The 13,477-nt window shown below is 55.6% G+C and overlaps 1 protein-coding gene across 19 annotated transcripts in view; it reads left to right on the forward strand.

Annotated features, from left to right (window-relative positions):
* LOC104339067 (transcription factor 4) overlaps positions 1-13,477 on the forward strand; it is a 250,864-nt gene that overhangs the window by 215,997 nt on the left and 21,390 nt on the right. For 14 of the 19 annotated variants that reach the window (XM_075446799.1, XM_075446794.1, XM_075446796.1 and 11 more), the window contains 4 exons: positions 5,247-5,314; positions 6,581-6,659; positions 10,615-10,691; positions 12,851-13,054. In XM_075446799.1, the coding sequence (XP_075302914.1) occupies positions 5,247-5,314; positions 6,581-6,659; positions 10,615-10,691; positions 12,851-13,054 (428 nt within the window). The remainder of the gene's footprint in view (positions 1-5,246; positions 5,315-6,580; positions 6,660-10,614; positions 10,692-12,850; positions 13,055-13,477) is intronic. The other 5 variants (XM_075446795.1, XM_075446797.1, XM_075446812.1 and 2 more) reach the window with 2 other exon arrangements.

A 13,477-nucleotide genomic window follows, 5' to 3' on the forward strand; every position in this document is an offset into this window, starting at 1 on the left:
AGGAGAGATGCTCCAGTCCCCTCCTCATCCTCGTAGCCCTCCGCTGGACTCTCTCCAGTAGCTCCTCATCTTTCTTGAAGTGGGGAGCCCAGCACTGGACAGAGTACTGCAGATGGGGCCTCCCCAGGGCAGTGTAGAGGGGAAGGAGAACCTCCCTCGTCCTGCTGCCCACACTCCTCCTAATGTACCCCAGGATCCCATTGGCCTTCTTGGCACCCAGGGCACACTGCTGGCTCATGGTCACCCTGTCGTCCACCAGGACACCCAGGTCCCTCTCCACAAAGCTGCTCCCCAGCAGGTCAGCCCCAGCCTGTCCTGGTGCCTGGGGTTGTTCCTCCCCAAGTGCAGGACCCTGCATTTGCCCTTGTTGAACCTCATCAGGTTCCTCTCTGCCCAACTCTCCAGCCTGTCCAGGTCACGCTGAATGGCAGCACAGCCTGCTGGTGTATCCACCACTCCTCCCAGTTTGGTGCCATCAGCAAACTTGCTGAGGGTATGCTCTGACTCTTCATCCAAGTCATTGATGAAGAAGTTAAGGATCTTGCCAAACGTCACGACCTGGGTTTACGCCACATCTTTTTCCAGGCCCCGTACGAGTATGTTCAACAGTACAGAGCTGCACAACTGGGAACTGGCTGATAATACTCCTCCCTTATACAGCTGAGTATTAATTCCTGCTTTTGTAGTCCCTCTCTTAATCATTTCTTAATCTGCAAGAATATCCTCGCTTCCCCGTTACCTGGAGACAGCGGAGTTTCTTTGAGGGCCTTCGGGAGGCGGCTTTGTTGAAAGCTGAGAGTACAAATCCGTTCTCTTTGCTGGATCTCCTGTACTGATGTGCTCGTCATTTTTTTTGAGAGAATGAGGATTTGCAAGACATGCGCTTTCCTCCAGCAAAGCCGTGTTGCTTGTGCGATGCGGTGTATTTATCCATGTGTGTGCTGATCTTTGTTACCTTTCCTAGTGGAGAAGTCAGCTGGTGGCTCTTTGAATTTACAGGACTTCATCTTCAGTATTGGTTTTTGATATTTTCTACTTTCTTTACTTCAGTGCTAGGTTGATCTAAACTTTCATTTTTACTCTGTGGTTAGAAGTTAGACAATTTTGTGTTTGAGTTTCTTGAAAGCTCGTAGAAATGTCATTTGGCTCTTCTTTATTTTTCTTTTTATTGATTTTTTTAAAGCCTTTACATCGACACTTCAGTTGGAGCCAATTTTTCTGACTAATCCCTTGTAAAATGTCATCTGTCCCATGGCATGGCAGATGAAAATAATCTGTTTAGCATTTCTTGTATTACCCTTTCTTTCCTTGAATTCTCCTGTTGCATCTTCACAGAATCACAGAATGTTCGGGGTTGGCAGGGACCTCTGTGGGTCACCCAGCCCAGCCCCCTGCCCAAGCAGGGTCACCCACAGCAGGCTGCACAGCACCGTGTCCAGGTGGGGCTGGAATATCTCCAGAGAAGGAGACTCCACAGCCTCCCTGGGCAGCCTGGGCCAGGGCTCCGTCACCCTCAGAGGGAAGAAGTTCTTCCTCATCTTCAGACGGAACTTCCTCTGCTTCCTATGCTGTTTGCAGGTCCTACCAACTCTCTATCGTTGTGCCAATGCCTGATGGGCTTGAAAAGGCTTTTATTAATGGCTTGTAAGCCATTAGGGTTGCTCTTTCATGGGCTTTTTTTGGTCTTGCATGTAACTTGCATTAAATATTTGCCCAAGATCCTCCATCTTCCTCAACCCATCCATCTTATGGCTTTCTTCCAAACGCTGGAGGGAGGTGGAGGAGCGCTTGTTGAGTGTGATGGAAGCCTTCTGTTTAGGTAGGATCAGTATCTGCTCTGCCTTCTAGCAGAAACACCCAAGGACCAGTTTTACCCCGAGGTGAAGAGCGAGGCTCTAGACAGTCTGAGGCTGTGCCATGATGACCCTGAAGTTCTTTCAGACTTCGTTCAGCTGGGGTTCAGCACAGCCTCGCAGGTCACCTTGCGAACGTCCCTGCTGGGAAGATCTACAGTGCTGCTGCGGGAGCGCCGTCCGTGGGGCTCATCAGCTCGCTCCTGGGTGCGGGGTGACAAATTTGATGCTGGCGGGGCTGGGTTGCAGTCCTCCCTCCCCGCCGGCCGCTCGCGCCAGGAGCGGGCTCTGCCTGTCTGCATCGGTCGTCGCCGTGCGCGTCCCAGCCTCGTTCAAATAGTTCTTGCTTCTCAGGTGGGTTTTCTTCCGTTCTGGGTGCTTTTCAGAGCTCGGGTTGATATCCCGATGGTTCAGAGCTGACAGTTGTAGTGCCCGTGGAAGCTGTCGGCGCAGCCTGTCCCTGCTCGGGCTGTATTTCAGTTGTGTTTGGAAATTGGAAAAATTGGAAAGCGATGGACCAAAGACTCTACGGTATTAACCCAAACCGTTGGTTGCATTCCATAGCCATTCCCTGCGTGAAGCAGCACTGTGCATCACCTTTCCCTGTAGTGATACCCTGGGTTATCTTTTCCCACGTTTGAGGGCTGGTTCTTACTTCTGTGGTGCCCAGTCCCAGGATGATGTTTGTTTTGTCCCATTTCTCCCGAAATCTTTGGGCTCTTGCAGCAGATGCTCCTTGCTGGGTTTCTTCTTGAGACCCTATTTTTCTGTTCTTCCTTCAAATACAAGGTTTTCTTAGTCACCTACATTTTTCAGTCATGTCCCTGACAAAGCGATAGCTAAAGCAAATACTAATTTATGTGTAAAACAGCTAGTGATGTAAGAAATAATAACATACATTTAAAAATTTGGAGGGTTGGACTAGATGACGGGGGGTTGGACGAGATGACCCACAGAGGTCCCTTCCAACCCCTACCATTCTGTGATTCTACCATTCTGTGAAAAAATTAGTTATATTTAAGTAATCACCGCTGTTTTCACGACATGAATGCTTTCAGCAGATCTCTGCTTGGGTTTAGCTTGGTCTCCCACGCCGAAGGTGCCGTAACCACCTTCCCTCGCCCCCGTTCTCCTGCGTCCCGCAGCCCCCCAGCCCAGGAGCGCTGGAGCCGGGGCGGCAGGCAGCCCAGAGCCCCGGTGCCGATGCTTCTCCCTCCGCAGGCCTGCGGTCTGCTGCTGGTGTTTGGTGGGTTTTCTTCCTCGTGAATCTGTCCAGTTCCTTTTAAATCTGTTCGCGTTTGGTCTTTGCGTACCTTAAAGCAGCGAGTTTCCCCATTTGGCTGGGCACTAGTGAAAAAACTCCTTTTTCCTTGTTTATTTGCTTTAACAGGTGGCTCTCAGTTTTTTATAGGGGAAAAATACCAAATAATGATGCAGACCTTGCCTTCCCCGTATTATAAACCTCCGCTGTCTTGCTCTTCCAGCATCCCTTTCCCAGTGAAGCTCCCTCTTCTCTGCAGAAGGGAACTTTGCACACCACTGCCCATCCTTGAGGCCCTTCTGGTAGGTTTGCCAAGCCTACCACAGTCATTTGTCTTCAGAGTCTTTCAGGAAAAGTTGAATACTCAGTAGATCTGAAGAATTCTTTTGTTCTTAGCGATAACTAGTTTAAGACGTGGCCCATCTCAGCACTGTCAGGTTTCTAGGAGCACGTGGAGCAAGACTATGGTCCCTGCCTTTCCTTCTCCCACAGGATTGGTGTAGCTCACAGAATCCCAGAATGGCAGGGGTTGGAAGGGACCTCTTTGGGTCACCCAGTCCAAACCCCTGCCCAAGCAGGGTCACCCACAGCAGGCTGCACAGCACCGCGTCCAGGCGGGGCTGGAATATCTCCAGAGAAGGAGACTCCACAGCCTCCCTGGGCAGCCTGGGCCAGGGCTCCGTCACCCTCAGAGGGAAGAAGTTCTTCCTCGTGTTCAGCTGGAACGTCCTCTGCTTCAGTTTGTGCCCGTTGCCCCTTGTCCTGTCGCTGGGCACCACTGGAAGGAGTCTAGCCCCGTCCTCCTGACACCCACCCTGCAGATATTTGTAGGCATTTCTAAGGTCCCCTCTCAGCCTTCTCTTCTGCAGGCTGAACAAGCCCAGCTCCCTCAGCCTCTCCTCACAGGAGAGATGCTCCAGTCCCCTCCTCATCCTCGTAGTCCTCCGCTGGACTCTCTCCAGCAGCTCCTCATCTGTCTTGAACTGGGGAGCCCAGCACTGGACACAGCACTGCAGATGGGGCCTCACTAGGGCAGAGCAGAGGGGAAGGAGAACCTCCCTCGCCCTGCTGCCCACACTCCTCCTAATGCACCCCAGGATCCCATTGGATTTCTTGGCACCCAGGGCACGCTGCTGGCTCATGGTCACCCTGTCGTCCCCCAGCACTCGCAGTCCCTCTCCCCAGAGCTGCTCCCCAGGCTGTACTGGTGCCTGGGGTTGTTCCTCCCCAGGTGCAGGACCCTGTGATTCTGTGAGATGGAGGTGGAAGTGTCGCTCACGGGCTGCAGTCAGGCAGAGCTGTGGTTTTAGCTTGTAAATGGCTATATAGGTGCTGAAAGTGGTGGGATGCTTCGCCCGAATTTTTCTTTCCTTCGATTTATCCCGTATTGGAGGAGTTTTCAATCCTATCACCTGAGCGTGAGAAACTGGTGGCCTGCCACACCGTGGTTTTTCTTGCCCTGAGTTTCTTACGTAAAAGGTGCAATCCCATCACCTGAGAGACGGTGAAAAAATCATTTCTTTAAACACCCATGAAATGTTCAAGTGAAGCAGAAGTTAGACTTTGGAGAAATCTTTGAGAAATTTAATAACGCCTTTCAAACACGGATTGAGAAGCTTACAAAGGCCCAGGGTCACGAAGTGAATGAGGAGCAAACAAAATATGGGCTGGCTGCTGCTGAGCAGCACCGCGTCCTTCCCGCGCGGCGCGGGGAGGGGGGGCTGCGCAGGCGGGCTGAGCGCTGGCGTCCCCGCTCCGGGCAGTTGGTCTTTGCTGCCTTTATAACGTATGATGTGAAGTGTCACCCTTGGGTAGAAGTGTCATAGAAGGAAACCCTCGCTGGAGTGGGTTTGCCCGTCCTGGGGCGGGCACGGGTCTGGGTGCAGGCAGCGCGGGCAGGAGCCTGTCCGCTCCCCACGCTTCGGCTCGCCGCGGCTTGCCTAAATAATAAATATATTTTATCTGCAAAAATGGAGCATGAATATCTACCTTAGCAAACAAATTAATGGTAATTAATGATCAATTTTATGCAGCTAGCATTAAAATGCAATGAAACGATGAGCGAGTGGACCAGGACTAGAAGTCTGCGGTGTCTTACTGCCTGTTCTGACGTCGCGTCTTTTGTTTTTCAGCGAACAGAGGAAGCGGGGCAGCGGGCAGCTCGCAGACTGGTGATGCGCTGGGGAAAGCACTCGCCTCTGTAAGGAAATAATTTACTTTGGAATAACCCGTTTACCGTTTTGAAAATGTGAGCTTTATATCGGAATTGGACGCCTGGAGTTTACGAAGATCAAAACGGGCGAGATCTGGTCTCGGAGGTCACCCGCGGGGAGCCACTGCCAACCGAAAGTGCAAAATGGCGTGGAGAAAGCTTTAGCCTTAATTTTAGGGTAGAATAGAAAGGGAAAGAGGGGGAAGCCCTGACCTGGTCGCGTTGACTGGGTGCCAGGGAGCTGTGTCTGTCAGTCTGCCCCACGCCGCATCTCCTAGGGCGGTTGAGCAGAGCCCAGCGGCAGGATGACTTCTGCACTACCGAGCCGCCCGCAGGCAGGAGTCCTTTGGAATTCACCTGTAGATTATTTTCTATTTTTCGTGGCGGTTTCCACCCATTCAGTTACCGTGGTTGCTGTTGAAGTCGGCAGTTCCCACCTCTTACCGGTGTAGCTGGGGCACGGCAGGGTTTCCTCCTGCTCCGAGCTGGAAACCTGCTGTGCCCCAGCTACCGCCGCGGTCCCAGTTGGCACGAGCTGACTTTTAATAAGGACCACTAGAGTTATTTTCTGGGCAGAGTGGGTTCCATGGAGTTCTCATGAGAGTTAATTTTTGGTTTTTTGCACATCCTTCGATGCTTCATTGAAAAAGACGAAAAGTCAAGACTCTGGTTGGCCTGAACTAACTGATACAGTACAGAATCCACTTTGAAGTGGTGCCCTGACAAATGGCACGGGTGCTGAGCGGGGACGCCGCGGGGCCGTGGCACCCGGGCACGGGGCCCGCGGGCGCTTGCTCGCTGGAGCAGCGGACGAGTAGTTGGGGTTTGCTGCTGCGGGTTACCCACCATGCCAGGGTTTAACGTGCTCGGCTCCCTTTGCTTTATTTTGGCCGGGAAGGGAATTCAGCATAATGAAAAAAATTAATTTTCTGGCGTGCTTGAAGGCCTTGTTTGATGACACTGGTTCGTAGAGTAGTCTCTGCGCTGAAAATGTGTGTGTCTGCCGTAGCAGAGCCGTGGGGCGATCAGAAACCGTCGCTTAATGGGCTAGTGTCTGTTCCCCTCAAAAGGGGCCTGCTGCCTAGCTTCCTGCCTCCGATACAGTTTTGTCTTTATAAAAATATGAATATTTGCATAAGAGGCTTTTTAACCTGTCCTGCTTTCATTGAAATGAACTGAATGCATAAGAACTCCGTATTTCTTTCTGCATCAGTTTGTGATGGCTTTAGATTAATTCTGTATCATCTTTTAAAGATCTATTCTCCAGATCACACCAACAACAGCTTTTCATCAAATCCTTCAACTCCTGTTGGTTCTCCCCCTTCTCTCTCAGGTATTGTTGTTACACTTCTATTTTACTGAACGTTGCAACCTATTTTTTTGGTAGGAGATGCCTGACCGAGCTCCCGGGCGGCGGGCGCTGGTGGCCCGCCGAGGCGACCGCAGAGGTGCCCCCCGCGCGCCCTTCCCCGGGCGGAGGGGAGCTCGGCGCAGCTCTCGGGCGGACGCTTTTTTACCAACGAGCGGTGGTTTCATTGCGGCTTCCGGCAGTGCCCTCGGGGTCCGGCGGCGGGCGGTTGCTGCCCTGTGCCGAGCGTGTCCCCGTGCCGTGGCCGTGCCCCCGGGCAGGGACCCCCAAACCCTCGCAGCAGCCTTGCTCTGGGGTGCCAGGTCGGGCTCCTTCTGTAATATTCCCCCAACCCCTCCCGGGGCCGAAGCAAACGCCCGTTTGATCCCGAAAACGTCTCGCTGGACGAGCTTGAGCCCCTGCGAATCCAGTCGATTCATTTTATAGTTTATTTACTACAATTGCATATTTTAATTAAGCCCACTTGACTAATAAAAGCCTAAACTGAAAAGATCCGGAGGCCCAGGGTAGTTCTCATGAGCATCAGGCGCTTTAAATGTTTACCCCAATATAAGCCAGGTTTCTTCAACCTCGAGGCTTTGCAGCTAGAACCCTAGGGTTCTCCTCCCCCTGCAGCACACGCCAACACCTCGGAGGCCGCGTGGCTCTCTGTCCCCTCTTTGGGATGAGGTCTGTGTCAGGAGTGACCAAGGACCCCGGTCTCCTCCTCTTTGTGCCCAAGCCCTGGCTCCTGCTAACCCCACCGCGAGCCCTGAAGGGCAGCCGAGGCCGTTTCCATAGGGCGGTGCTGGCCAGACGTGTGATCCATCCCTTGTTCTCCGTGGACCAGGAGCAGCAGGACGGAGGTGGAGGTTGCTCCTGGCCTCCTGCCCCTTGAACGTGGTGCCTGAGCAGCAGGACTGAGGTGGAGGGAGGTCCTGGCCTCCTGGCCCTTGAACGTGGTGCCCCAGCAGCAGGAACAGAAGGATGGAGGTGGAGGGAGGTTCTGGCCTCCTGACCCTTGAACATGGTGCCCCAGCAGCAGGAGCAGCAGGACAGAGGTGGAGGGAGCTCGTGGCCTCCTGCCCCTTGAACATGGTGTCCCAGCAGCAGGAGCAGCAGGACAGAGGTGGAGGGAGCTCCTGGCCTCCTGCCCCTTGACCCCTTGAACATGGTGCCCCAGCAGCAGGAGCAACAGGACAGAGGTGGAGGTTGCTTCTGGCCTCCTGCCCCTTGAGCATGGTGCCCCAGCCACAGGAGCAGCAGGACAGAGGTGGAGGGAGCTTGTGGCCTCCTGACCCTTGAACGTGGTGCCCAAGCAGCAGGACAGAGGTGGAGGGAGGTCCTGGCCTCCTGACCCTTGAACATGGTGCCCCAGCAGCAGGAGCAGCAGGACAGAGGTGGAGGGAGGTCCTAGTCTCCTGACCCTTGAACGTGGTGCCCAAGCAGCACCATGGAGGTGGAGGGAGCTCCTGGCCTCCTGCCCCTTAACTCCTTGAACATGGTGCCCCAGCAGCAGGAGCAACAGGACAGAGGTGGAGGTTGCTTCTGGCCTCCTGCCCCTTGAGCATGGTGCCCCAGCCACAGGAGCAGCAGGACAGAGGTGGAGGGAGCTCATGGCCTCCTGGCCCTTGAACGTGGTGCCCCAGCAGCAGGAGCAACAGGACAGAGGTGGAGGTTGCTTCTGGCCTCCTGCCCCTTGAGCATGGTGCCCCAGCCACAGGAGCAGCAGGACAGAGGTGGAGGGAGCTCGTGGCCTCCTGGCCCTTGAACGTGGTGCCCCAGCAGCAGGACAGAGGTAGAGGGAGCTCCTGGCCTCCTGGCCCTTGAACGTGGTGCCCCAGCAGCAGGAGCAGCAGGATGGAAGTGGAGGGAGGTCCTGGCCTCCTGGCCCTTGAACGTGGTGCCCCAGCAGCAGGACAGAGGTAGAGGGAGCTCCTGGCCTCCTGGCCCTTGAACGTGGTGCCCCAGCAGCAGGAGCAGCAGGACGGAAGTGGAGGGAGGTCCTGGCCTCCTGCCCCTTGAACGTGGTGCCCCAGCAGCAGGAGCAGCAGGACGGAGGTGGAGGGAGCTCGTGGCCTCCTGCCCCTTGAACATGGTGCCCCAGCAGCAGGAGCAGCAGGACAGAGGTGGAGGTTGCTTCTGGCCTCCTGCCCCTTGAACGTGGTGCCCCAGCAGCAGGTCAGAGGTGGAGGGAGGCCCTGGCCTCCTGCCCCTTGAACGTGGTGCCCCAGCAGCAGGAGCAGCAGGATGGAGGTGGAGGGAACTTGTGGCCTCCTGGCCCTTGAACGTGGTGCCCCAGCAGCAGGAGCAGCATGACGGAGGTGGAGGTTGCTCCTGGCCTCCTGCCTCTTGAATGTGGTGCCCCAGCAGCAGGTCAGAGGTGGAGGGAGGTCCTGGCCTCCTGGCCCTTGAACGTGGTGCCCCAGCAGCAGGACAGAGGTGGAGGGAGCTCCTGGCCCTTGAACGTGGTGCCTCAGCCTCGGGGACGCAGACCCGGTGGCAGCTCTACGGTGACGAGAGCTTTTTGGAAGGAGGATGGAGAGAAGGTTGCGCTAGCTGGCAGCCTCTGTATCCACCTCCATCACGACGTTGGGGTGAAAGCCAGGCAACGAATGTCCCGACGAAGCCACCCGTGGCTGGGGACAGAGGGACCACCTGTCCTGCCGTAGCGTGGGGGGGTCTCACACCCCAGGGGACGGCTTTCTGCCCGGCTTGGCCCGGAATCGCCCCCGATTTCTCCGATCCCGACGGAAGGGGCCGAGCCAAAGAGGAATCCCGAGCGACGCCGGTTGCTCGCTGCAGGCCCTGCCGGGTAGAGGGGGAGAACCGAGTGTCAAAAGAAATAAAAAATAAAGGGGTAGAAGTGCATTTAAATCGTGGCTGAAAGCGTTTAGCGTGCAAGGCACTTCCCCTCGAGGATGTCAAGGGCTGGGTAAAAATTATTTTGAAAATAACGATTGCTCCTCGTTGCTCCATGTGGTGCTGTAGTAAAACCCCGACTGAAAGCTCCATGGGGACCAGAAAAGGGAAGATGTAAATTTTAATTAGGACTGACATAATTTGGACTTTTATGAGAAATAAGCTGTGAGAGCCTAAAAAAAAAAGCTGCCATGAGTCCCACCCTGGCCTGTCTCCGCTGAAGGAAACGCCGCTCGGTGCAGAGGTGAGGGTTAAAACCCCAATATCTCCACCTCGAAATTCTGAGGCCCGGTTTGTGCCGTCACGCCGAAGACGGCTCGTTCAGAAGAACGCTGCCACTTGCCCAAGCGTTGTGCTGTCTATATAAAAAAAACTTCTTTTCCCCGTGTTTGCCTCTTCCACAAGGGCATTTTTTTTCCTTCGGCGAACGCTGCTGGAGCCCGGGAGCCCTTCTCTTCCCGCAGGAGCAGGTTCAGAGCGGCGGGCGCGGACCCGCGGGTTTTGGGTCAGACCCTTGGTCTCGCCGGGCCAGAGCAACCCAGAACTCCGCGGCGTGGACCGGAATGTTGCGTGCGGTGCTTTTACTGACCGCTTTGGGGGGTTTTTATTTTTTGATGATTTTGTAAGTTTGCTGGTGGGATGCCGTAAGCGGTGTCTGGAAACCAGGCTGGGCCGGGCTGTGCCGCGGGGCTCCAGCAGCACCCTGCGGCCACGCCGCTTCTCCGTCCAGCGCCCAGATGTTTCCCTCTCCAGCTGCCGAATGAATGCAGCCCTCTATGCGGAGGAGCAGCCCGGGGGGAACTCTGCGGCCTGCATCTACGTGCTTTGCTACAAAATACCTTTGTTTTGGGGTTTTTGGTTTTTTTCCCCCCACCCGTGTGTATTTTGGAAGTTCTCCATATGTCTGCTCTATAGTCTATCTGGAATACGGCATTTACATGTCTACGAAACTGTCCAAAACGTTTAAAAGACATTTTTGTTTGCATAGTTCTAATGGTAATTCCGATTTTACTATTAGCAGGCACAGCTGTTTGGTCTAGAAATGGAGGTCAAGCGTCATCATCTCCCAATTATGAAGGTCCCTTACACTCTTTGGTATGTTTTGATTAGTGACCTCCTCTGCCTCAGTATTTTACTTGCTGTTCTTTCCATTGCTCATCCATTCTTCTCACACAGGTTTTCATTTCGTTAGCGACCGCTATGCCCTCGAACTTGGTTTTACCACCTCTAAAATCGTGTCATGGGTGCTCGAGAGACGTGACGCGGTTGGAGATGCTGCTGGTCGGGGTCTCCTCCTTGACAGGGTGACGAAACGGGGGACGAGGACCCCAGAAAGTGTAGAGGGCGAGCGGGCGGATGGAACGGATCGAGGAGAGAGCGGGAGGGGAAAGCCATGGCGGCTGTCACGCCGCGTCCGTCGGTCCCGCGGAGCGAACGAGGGAGCGCGGCCGATGCGGCAGCGATGCTCCGGAGTCCTCTACCCAGGGAACACCGGCGGGCCGAGCTGGTGGCAGGGAGGGCTGGAGGGACGTCAGCAGGATCCGTCGCCTTTCCTACTGGAAAGATGGCGTAGGAGTTGGGGTTGGCCAAAGGCGCGTTGGGACGGGGGAGAGCTGCGGAGAGCCCGCTCGGCTGGGTGTTGGTCTCGGTTGGAAGCAGGTTGGAAACACCTGACGTGCTGTGCGGTGTAAAATAAATAGTGCTAGAGCTTAAAGTTTCAAAAAAAAAGCCAAGTGGGTAATTCCTGAGGGCACAGCGTTCAACCCCGCTAGCACGGGGCGACGCAGCGGGCCTGTTGGCTTCGTTAGAACTTTGCCGCGGTCGGGAATTAGCACAGACTGGGTTTTTTCTGCCCCAATTCAGAAATCCTTCTCGCGATGGACCGTGGTGTTTTCTAGGCTGGCTGTCTTCCGGAGTTTTTTTTTTTTAGTTATTTTGGTTTGCGGACAGCAGTGGCCTGGTGAAGAAGTTTGCTGGAGAGACCCGTGAGCTCTGCCTAATTATTTTTGCCTAATTATTCTTGCAGCTCAGGTTCCCCAGGGCTTGGGGGCTGTCCTGTTGAGCTTCCCCCTGCCGTATTTAATTCACGAGCAGAGATTTCAGGTCTGCACAGGGCTTGGGCTGGGGGAAGCCGAGCCGGGGGTGCGGAGGGGTTTCTGCGGGCAGTGGCTCCCGCAGCGGGTTGTCCCCAGAGCGGACACTGGGGTCTGGGGTCGTCCCCCAGACACACAGACGCGGGTCCCACCAGCCGTGGGCCGAAGCTGCGAGGTCACCGTTCCCCCTCGCTGGCTCCTCGTCCTCGCCCTGCCGGCGGCACGCCGCGGGGGCTGGTTTTTGGCTGAGCGGGAGCGCGGCGGTCGGGGTTCCTCACAGGCGCTCCCCGGGGCGATGGGTGGGCTGGCGGTCGGGGTGCTGGGAGACGGGGTGGCGAGGGCCCATCCTTCTCCGGCGCGTGGTCATAGGGACCCCGAGGCTGTTGCAGCTGGGGGGTGCGGAGCAGCCCTGCACCCTGCACGACTGGTCCATGGGTCGCCGGCCGTAAGCTGCTTGGTGCATTTATCGCTGCATTTACCAGTGATAAAAAGTGATTTCAGGCTGTTTACCTGCAGGGAAAAAATCCAGCGAGGGACTGTAGGAGCTGGTAGTTTTTCTCTCTCTGTGTGCAATCCTGGGGTTAGGTGGGGGGAGGAAAATCCCGGTCGGAGATAGATAACAATTAGAGGTATATTCGTTTCTTTACTTCTGCTTCTTTTTTATTTTTTTATTTTTTTTAAGTGTCACTAAAACTTTTCAAAGACATAGAGGGCAACATATGTACTGTAATGATTATGTTCATGAGGAATCATTGAACCTGTTGTGCCCATGAAAATCAAAGCTGTACTCGTGTTGACCATGCTCTCTCCTTCCCCACGACGCTAAACATTGCCCTAGGGAAACAAAACCACTCCTTTCCAAAAAAAAAGGAAAAAAAATAAGAAAAAAAAAATAAGAAAAAAAATAAGGAAAAAAAAAAAGAAAAAAAAAGAAAAATATAAGAAAAAAAAAGAAAAATATAAGAAAAAAAAAAAGGAAAAAAAAGGCCAAAACCAATTAAAAAAAAAAGCCAGGAGGGGGTTGAGAAGGAAGGACTGGCTGTGGGTGACCGTGCCCCCGCGCGCCCCACGCACGCCGGCGGCAGCGCCTCGTGCCCGGCGCTGGGCAGCCCCGCGCGCCTGCTGATGCTTCTTCCCGCTTTGTTTCTCGCACGCCAACAGCAAAGCCGGATCGAGGACCGCCTGGAGAGGCTGGACGACGCCATCCACGTGCTGCGCAACCACGCGGTGGGGCCCGCCACCGCCATGCCGGGCGGCCACGCCGACATGCACGGCTTGATAGGGCCGTCGCACAACGGAGCCATGGCCGGCCTGGGCTCCGGCTACGGCACCGGGCTGCTCTCCGCCAACCGGCACTCGCTCATGGTAAGCCGGCCGGGAGGAAGGGTGGGTGGGCGTGGGGGTGTGCGTGTTGGCGGGGGGAGCGATGCCGCCGTGCCTTCGCGCCGTGGTACAGCCGCCGTCGCGTGTAGGCGCGTTTCACTGGTGGCGTTGGCTGCACCCGCTGCTGCTCGTCGCCCGCCGGTGCCCACGGCTCTTGGCGCCGGTGCCGCGCCGCTCGGCGTCCGGCCTCGTGAGCCGTCGCTGCTGACGGCGCTGGGGTCGGGACCGGCAGCCCCGCGGTGCAGCGAGCGCAGCGGCGAGGTCGGTCTCCGCTGTGCAGTCCGTGGGGCCGGCGGCACGGCCCGCGTCGTCCCCGCTGCGTGGCGGGGGCACGAGGAGGCGGGAAGCCTTCGGCGCTTCGCTTATTCTTTGTCTTCCAGGCCAGGCGAGCGTAAAGCCCCTGCC

The sequence above is a fragment of the Opisthocomus hoazin genome, chromosome W, assembly GCF_030867145.1.
Source record: "Opisthocomus hoazin isolate bOpiHoa1 chromosome W, bOpiHoa1.hap1, whole genome shotgun sequence".
Classification (NCBI taxonomy): Eukaryota; Metazoa; Chordata; class Aves; order Opisthocomiformes; family Opisthocomidae; genus Opisthocomus; species Opisthocomus hoazin.